Source organism: Gavialis gangeticus, unplaced genomic scaffold, assembly GCF_001723915.1.
Source record: "Gavialis gangeticus isolate Ggan-Ray unplaced genomic scaffold, GavGan_comp1, whole genome shotgun sequence".
NCBI lineage: Eukaryota > Metazoa > Chordata > Crocodylia > Gavialidae > Gavialis > Gavialis gangeticus.
Genome location: NW_017728992.1, coordinates 21,976,982 through 21,985,968, shown reverse-complemented (window position 1 = coordinate 21,985,968; position 8,987 = coordinate 21,976,982). Strand labels below are relative to the sequence as shown.

Here is an 8,987-nt window from a genome sequence, read left to right as displayed (position 1 = left end):
TTTGGGGGGGGTGCGGGGGGGGGAGGGGAGGATGGGAGACAGAATTGGATAATTCAAGTTGTTTGCATTCACAGATTAAATGGTTTCTGGAATATGACCTCTCTTCAAAGCCTACCTGAAACTACATCCTTGGTTTTACATTTTTGGGAGTAGTTCACACAAAGACCAATAAGTCAGAATGAGTTTAACGCTACAAATTCCCATTTGAAATCTCTGGCGTTAGTTTTGTTAAACACATTTGGCCACCTAACACTGTTAATATGGTATGGTTCCCTGCAGCACTCCTGAAAGGATGTCAAGGCACCCCTCAGGGAGAATCAATTACTTTACTATACTGTGGGCACTCTGGCCATGTGAGTATAAGTCATAAGGACATAGGGGGTACACATGGGCCATGCTCTAACTTATTGAACACATAACTTACTTGTGAAGGCAAGTCCTAAACCTTTTTTGCTATTATTCACAGTAGGAAGCACATGAGGGTATAAGCCTAAGAGTAGGCAAATATGGAAGCTCTAAAAAAAAAAAAAAAATAAAATAAAAACCTAATCCAATTTTCATGTAAACTAAGGAAGTCCTATATGCAAAGCAAGCCATTTCCTATTTTTAAGCATTAAAAGGCAGTCCGTTCTCTTAATATCCCTACTGTCCATCTAAAGACCAATAAACCACAGCCAATTTTTCTAGAGAGAGACTATTAGAATCTATCACAGCTAACTGTTAAATCAACACTGCTGAAACAGCAATTAAGGGGGGTTAATTCAATTAGTCCCAGCAGACTTATTTTCTCTCAATTTTATTTTAGTTTTCTCCTGATTCACATGTGTATGCAGAAAGTATGAAAGCACACAATCATTTTTAAATAAGCCAAGACACCATCCCAACTTGCCAGGATCTAAGCACTAAGTTTGTCTGGCCTTGGATATATATATTATATTTGTAGTGATATATACACCCTTTTAATACTACAAAAAGCAATCATGCATGCATTCACACAGTTGGCAGTGCCACAAAACCATAGTTCTACAGATAGATTCCAAACACAGCCCTCTGCTCTCCTCCCTTCCTCCTCCAAGGGGGCAGGGAGGGAGAGCTGTGGGCTCCCTGGCAGCCTGATGCTCTGACCAGAGGAGGGCGGCAAGGGGCCACATGGAGGGCAGGGAGCTGTCAAAGAGTTTTCCAGTGCTGTGATCATAGAAGCACTAGCTGTCAAACACAACCTCTGATGTCTGTGGCAGGTACCCAGGATCCAGAGCAGCAACTGTCCAAGACAGCTTGCCCTCTCCCCTCCTGAGAAGGGGAGGCACCAGGCTGTCAGTGATCAGCCAGCAGCTGCTGCTCTCAGATCAGAGCAGCAGCTGTGAAAGAAACTTCCCCCTCCCACCCACAGGAGTGGCAGGGGGCTCTACATGTCCCCTGCCACTGTTGCAGATGGGACTTTTGCAGATAGGGAGGGTGGTAGTGGTGGGGGTGGGGGGAGAAGGGGGAAGAGCAGTCTTTGCCAGCTGTTACTCCAAGTCTGGGAGCAGCAGACTAGAGCAACAGCTACTGGCTAGTCACTGACAGCCTGCAGTTCCCTTTCCCCAGCAGGGAAGAGGGTAAGCTGTCAGTGACTGAGGTCACTGACAGGCCCTGCTAGGGGAAGGAGGAGCAAATGTGCAAATACCAATTCCCTGCTGGCCAGTGAGTATGCCTTTGCAGCAGCTTTGTCGTGCTCCAGCCAGCCAGCTCTCAACCTATAGATAATCTCACTACAGATCTCATCACAGAACACTTTTGCAGCACTCCAAAATGGTGAGGCACTTCGTAACACTACAAATGAACGTGCCCATGGCCCTTCTGTTACCATGATGCTTGGTCTCCAATACATATTCCTTCTTTAAAGTAAGATATTTGTGTCAGGCTGTATTCAATTAAGTTTATTTAATCAGATGAATGTCTTGAGGAGCATTGAGGCAACAAAAATCTAAATTTGGCTGGGGGGGAAGAAAGCATGCCAGTGCAATAACACAGATCCTATCAAACACCTGAAACCACCCCAGAATAACAATATCTTTATATGTGTGAAGAGTAAACTCTGTGTCTCTTTCCCTATTGAGACCTGCAGGCTAGGAACTATCAACAGCTATTCCTTAAACAAGGACACAGTCCACTTGCAACAAAAAAGTTGTCAAAGTTTAACTACTAGCTTCCTCACACCAAAGGTACGGATAGAAAACTAGAAATACACTGTTCAGTTCACACTATCGACATTTTCTAGCTGTATTTTTTTGTTAAATCCAACTCTCGCAGATCAGTAAACAGATAAATAAACCTTAAAACAATTAGCCTTATCCCAGATTTTGATAGCTAAACCTTGCTACTTCCCGTTTCTCAAAACGTTGCTTCAGTTTAGACATTTTGCTAATAACAAACAAATATAATAACCAGATGAGTGAATTTTTCTGGAACTTAGCATGGTGTGACAAGAGGACAAGTGAGGAATATCTCCTAGAATGACCAAACATACTTAAAATGGCATCTTAGCAAGTCAAGGGCTACCCATTAATAAAACCACAAGCATAAGATAACAAAACACCCTACAAAGTAACAGAATAGACATGGATGACTCAATAGCACACATCTGCCAATTAGGCAGTATCCAGTTCCCTGGAGGAGAAAAACATGGCGAAGTGATCAAAACTATTAACCTAGGGATATAGATTATTCATGCCTGTTTCTCTCTGGACTGCATTAATATGCTAGTGGTTACACATGGATTATGACCATTAATTAAAATGTTAGAGGGCCTGTGGCAGAGCACTGTTTGTGCCTGCCACTTTAAGGACTGAAGCCAAGCAGCCAGCAGTGCCTGATTAAGGCAGCCATTTTAGATTCAGGGCTGCCTATATAAGCAGGGCATTTCCCTGCAGCAACATCATCTGGCTGTAAAGCTTCATGGAACAGACTGGAGGTAAGGGAGGAGCTGTAGAGGATGGTCAGGCAGCTCCTGGTCCTGGGCATGTCCTAAAACTGCACTGTGCTGGGAGTGGGTGGCCTGGTGGGGCTCTCAGTGGTGTGGGAGTCCCCAGGAAATGCCAGGCCAGTTACCACCTGGGTGAAAAGCAGGTCGGGGTGCCTTAATCCCAGCTCACATAATCAGGTGCGTTACCCCCTTGTAGGGTTCAGAAGGTGGACCCCAGTGAGAGAGTGGGGCCATAGACTCAAAAAACCTGTCTTGACATCCCCCAACTGGTCAGGACCAGAAGGGTCAAAGGGCCAGGGGCCCACCGCGAGGGATGCCCAGAGCTGAGAGCCTGGGGTTCCGACTGTCCCGGAGGTGGGGCCAGGGCCAGTAGAGCCAAAGGTCCCAGGGGGACCACACCTGTAAGGGGGAAGCAGCTCAGGGAGCTATGCAACCTAGAATGAAGGCGGAATAGGCCACCTGAATGGATGGATCCAGGTGGGGTTCAAACAGTAGGATTCTGGGGCCCAGAGTGGGGCCAATGATGTTAGTAACATCTGGATGCCATCTGTGAGGCATGGGCTGTGGTGTAGAGGAGGTACGGAGCCGCACATAGCGCCCCCTGGCATCAGGGCAAGAAATGGGCAGCCTCCTGCTTAATTAACATCAATGAATTAATTATCATCAAGGCATGACATGCGGTTAGCCCAGAAACAGGTGGGCGGGCCACAGGGAAATTGGCTCAGAGAAGGCCCCCGTTACAGGGCCCAAAGCTAGGAAAAATAATTTTATGTCAAAGGAAACTTACGGGAAATTCAGTGAACACCCCTATACTACCTCGTGTAGCCCCCCAGATTTAAGGAAGAACTTTAAATCTAACTTCATTTCAAGCAAGAGCATTATTTCTTATTACACTCTTTTACATACTGACACACTGACTTTTCCACATGACAGGGAAAGGTAAGTGTGGAAATCACTAACATTGTATCTTATTTTTTCCTCTTAAACACAGGGGTAGAGAAGTTATCATTTCTTAAATTTCTTAGTTTTTATAGAGCTGTCAAATGATTAAAAACTGATTGCAGTTAGTTGCACAATTAAAAAAAATAGTTGCAATTAATCATGGTTTTAATCGCATAACTAAAAACTCAAAGTAATGCCCTCAAAAACTCAAAATTATGCAGGTACTTTGTATGGTTAGGAGGATGGATGAGGGGTATGTGTGTAGGGGGTGGGGAGAGGGAATTTGTGAAGGGGGTGGGGCTGTGGGTCAGTGTATGCATAGGGTATGGAGTCCAGGGAAGGGAAGTCATTGCACACCGGGGTACTGTAGGTCAGAAGTAAGGGGCAGCAGCAGGGCTGGGGGGGCTATGGCTTGGGAGTGATGGGCAGACACATACAGACAGTGCACAGCAAGTAAGTCTGTGGAGGGAGAGTGGGGAGAGGTAGAGGGTGGGGAGGGCAGATCAAGGACCTTACGATGAGGGAGGGAGTGAACGGGGTCCTGGAGCCAGGATGGGTCACGGGACGGAGCTGCAGGTGGCTTATCCAGAGGTATGGGGGTGGGGGCGGCAGCTCCCTGCCGCTGCATGCGCCCCTAAGGGAAGTGGGGGGGCACATGTTCCATGGATTTGTGTGGGAGGAAGAGGCAGGCTGCCCACTGCAGGGTGGGGCTCTGCACCCTGCTGAGCCCTTTCCCTAGGAACTGTGCAATGCCATGTTGTGCCTCCCACTGCTGGGCGGGCAGGGGATGTGTGGGTAGGGTGTGGTTCTGGGGGCAAAGGCAGCAGGGTGCAGAGCCCCAGCCTGCAGCAGGCAGCCTACCTCTGCCCCATGCACAAATCTGGGGAGCATGTGCCCCCTATGCCTCTCCCCAGGATGCACACAGTGGCACGGAGTCATCCCCACCCCGAACAAGCTGCCTGTGGCTCCATTCCATGACCTGCCCCCTGGTGCCCTATTTGCCCCAGCATCTGCCCCACTCCCTCCCTCACCATGGGGGGCCTCAATCTGCCCCACCGCCCCTTCCCTCTGCCCCCGCCCTTTCCCTTCCACAGACTTATTAGCGCAGTGCTGCAGGTTGCAGCTACTCACGTGTGTCTGTGTGAGCCCCATCCCTCTCCTGCTGCAACCACCCGGAGTCTACGACTGGGCTGTCCTGTGGTTCTCTACACTGCTACAGTGGGCAGCCTGGAGGTGGCGGAGAGAGGCCAGGCACCATGGGCAACTGGTGCCACCTTAGTCAGGGGGGACATGTGCCCCCCACCCTGCTACAAAGCGACTGGCCAGTGACTGGGGGGGAAGGAGGTCCCGCTGCGGCCAACCTTGCTGATTGGGGAGGCAAAACTTACCATCTGGTGAGTGGCCACGCTGCTCCCAAAAGTAGCCACAATGCTCCTGGAAGTGGAGGGGCCTATATCTGGCACTCCCACTCCCTGGCCAGTGCTCGCGGGGGGGGGCACAGGCACTCCTGCCTGCCCCCCCGCCCATCACCTAAGCAGGGAGTGTGGCTGATCAAGGTGTGCACCAATACTCTCAAGGGGTGCACGTACGCGTTGCCACTGCTGGGCACCGACTCCAAAACCTTGCATGTGATTAAAGCGTTAAAAAAATTATGCAAGAACCAATTAAAGTATTAGTAGCGCACATTACTGCAATTGACAGCCCTAATTTTTTTTTCATTTTTTCTTCTGTAAAATCAGAGTCCAGTTTATTCCTGCATTCCCATTGTCTGCTTCTCCACTCTATTTTGTTTCCTGAGCTGCACTTGTCTTCTGGTGCTGCCTCATTTGTAGAGAAGTTTCCTATTATTCCACTTAATTGGAAAAATCAGGCTTCTGTCACACAGTCTCTTTGCTCCCTTTCTGGCCTCATTCACATTGGCGCTAAAACCACATTTCCTTGGTTTCTTTTAAATCTCAGTTTAAAAAAACAAAAACGGTTAAGTTCAGTTTCCTGGTCTTTGTTGGCCTTTTCCCACATACTGACCTGTTCAGCTTTCTGGTGGAAGATAGAGGACATATCCAGTAAGGTGCTACGTTCATCCAAAGCTGCAGCAAACGCCTTCCATTCTTGTTCCAACTGGCCAGCAATCTGCTTTATTTGCTGTGAAGCATAATGGCCTGACTCAACCAGACGATTTGCCACTGACATGATGCGGTTTATGTTTACATACACATTCTGTGGTGTGGAGGGAGAGAGAGAAAACAATTAAAAAAAGCATATAAAAACTTAACTCTAGATCCATGGAACAGCCTGTTATCAGTACTGAGCTTTGACAACCAGACCAACTGTCTTACATTTACTGGTAATATTTTATTTGGTGCAAAAAGACTTAGTTCCATCATCTGCAATGAAGTTAAAACATTAACAGCTGAAAATCTAACTACAGTGGGTCTCTGGGTTTTTGCAAAGTACAGTGTGTGAACCTAACAAACCCACTGTACTTCAAAAAATCCCCCAAATAAAAGTACATTTTAAAAAAGATTAATCTTGTGTGACAGTGTAAGTGGTTGGCATTTTCTATTTACTCTGAATCTTTCCTGTGCCTGTCCATTTTATTGAACAGCTACAATGGCTAAACACACTAGATGCATCCTTCAGCTGTGAAGCCATGATCAGGATAGGGAATGGAGCATTCAAGCTTGTGAAATGCATGTAAGGAAAAGTATTCAGATACTTAGAATTTCCCAGATGCAAAGTATGGCTGGGAAGCACTTGTTTTTTTTATAGCCTATCTGTATTCAGAGAACCTATCCCATCCTCCAAATTCCAAGGGCTTACCTTTTTTTTTTTTTTACCCCTTTTTTTTTCAAGAAACCTCTCCCCCCCCCCAAATTCCAAGGGTTTTCCTTTTTTTTTTTTTTTTTTTTTTTTTAAGGTACAGGCAGTCCTTTGACTTATGACAAAAGACTTGGTTTTCAGGAACCAATTAAGTCAAAAAGTTGCAACTTGGAATCCATTTTCCCACAGGAAACAATGTTATAAATGGGGGACTGATTTCTGAACCAAGGCCCGATATCCTATTTTCACCAAATATAACCCAGAATTTTGTACTCAATCAATTATAGATGAGTAATATAGCTACATTAATGTATTTATATTGTTAATAGCAATCGTATTGTTTTGGAAGTACTTCTTTGAGATGACTTTGCTGGACTTTTTGCAAGGCTCTTGGTTGGACTTTTTGAAGGGTTCTTGGCTGGAGTCTTCTCAGGGGTCTTGGCTGCTCTTTTAAAGAAACTGTCCAAGGACAGATGTTCTCCAGGGAGATGGGCAATACAATGAACTTGTTTGCTGGTGTGGTGTGGCATTGGATCATGTGTTGTAAAGTCAAAACAGACGTCAGAAGGTTGAAACAGGGTGTCAATTTATAAACATTGTAAGCATGAAACAGCGTAACTTGAAATGCTGTAAGTCGAGGAATGCCTGTATCATAACTTTTCCAAATTACAAAGATAACAGCTTCCAGACTTAAAAGTGCTGAACTCCAGCCAAAAACAGCAAGAGGCAGGCTAATTTGGAAACAAAAGAAAAAAACCCTTAAACAGTGGAGGGCAACCTTTTTAACAGGTATGGCACACATTAGCCCCACACCCTCCCTAAGGGCCACTACAATCCCCCTCCTCTTCCAGATCTGCTGATTTGCTTTTGCTGCCCACGATCACCAAATAAATAGTGACAGAGACTCCTGTTATCATTAGGTTATTTATATTCTGCATAGGTACCTTCCCTCAATTATATTTAATATTAAACAGCTCAGTGCACAAAAGTCTTGCTCATCTATTTCTCTAAAGTCTGATACTTCTGCAAACCCAGATTAGACACAGAATTAGAATACTTCCCACTAAATTTAGTTTAGTTTATACAATCTGATGAAGTCTTCTAGCTAGATTTCCTCTCTAAATCAGCAAAGTGACTAGAGAAATAGAATTTTACAATGTATTTAAAATAATTTGTTGGAGTGGGTTCAACCTAGTTATTCAACACCTCATCTAGAACAGGCATGATTACAACACCTGAAAAGTTACTACCAGATGGCCTTGATTGAAGAAGGAAAAAATAATGATCGGCGCAAACATGGAATTTAAGTTATTCTATAATGAGCACTTTTAAGGTCTTACAGGATTAAATGTTTTTATAACCAGCTACAAGAAGTCAGCTAATCCTGTCATATTGGCTAGGCTTGAAGGAATGTCAGTTTTACTACCACAACAGCCTATAATTTTAGATGTCAAAACAGTGATGAGTAAGCAAACATTAGGTTCCAAAAGCTTAAAATGGTTTGTTGCTGGAGTCTGACAAATAGCATAATTCAGATCACAATATCTAACTTGAAAAGTTAAGTGTTCAGCTACTCACTACCATTACAGAATCAAGAACAGTAGGTTTTGTCCAAAACTTAATTTATTTTCCTTCAGCAATGCATCTTCCACCATTAAGTTATGAAAGTCTCCATATATGGGAGCCAAATTTCTATGACAAAGCAGCAACAATTATCAAGAAAACAATAAAAAGGAAATGCTACTTAAGGGTCATGTCTACACGGGACACTTAACTTTGAATTAGCATATTTTACTGTGAAGTAAGCATAGAATCATAGAAGTAGGGTCGGAAGGGAGCTTGTAGATCTTCAAGTCCGACCCCCTGCCTGGGCAGGAGAAGAAACTGGGCTCAAATGATCCCAGCTAGGTAGGCATCAAGCCTCCTCTTAAAGACCCCCAGGGTAGGAGCCAGCACCACTTCCCTTGTAAGTTGGTTCCAGATCCTAGCCACCCTAACTGTGAAATAGTTCTTATGGATGTCTAATCTAAACCTACTCTCCAACAACTTGTGGCCATTATTCCTTGTTATGCCGGGGGGACTAGGGGAAACAAGGTCTCTCCCAAACGCTTCTGGTTCCCCCTAGTGAGTTTATAGATTGCCACCAGGTCCCCCCTCAGCCTTCTCTTGTGAAGGCTGAACAGGTTCAGGTCCCACAGCCTCTCTTCGTAGGGTCTTCCCTGCTGTCCCTGGATCATGTGGGTGGCCCTTCTCTGGACCC

The 8,987-nt window shown here is 45.4% G+C and overlaps 1 protein-coding gene across 4 annotated transcripts in view; it reads right to left on the bottom strand.

The window, feature by feature from the left end:
- Window positions 1-8,987, bottom strand: part of TRIO (trio Rho guanine nucleotide exchange factor) — a 589,244-nt gene that overhangs the window by 294,828 nt on the left and 285,429 nt on the right. For all 4 annotated transcript variants that reach the window (XM_019521265.1, XM_019521285.1, XM_019521275.1 and 1 more), the window contains exon 7: window positions 5,933-6,124. In XM_019521265.1, the coding sequence (XP_019376810.1) occupies window positions 5,933-6,124 (192 nt within the window). The remainder of the gene's footprint in view (window positions 1-5,932; window positions 6,125-8,987) is intronic.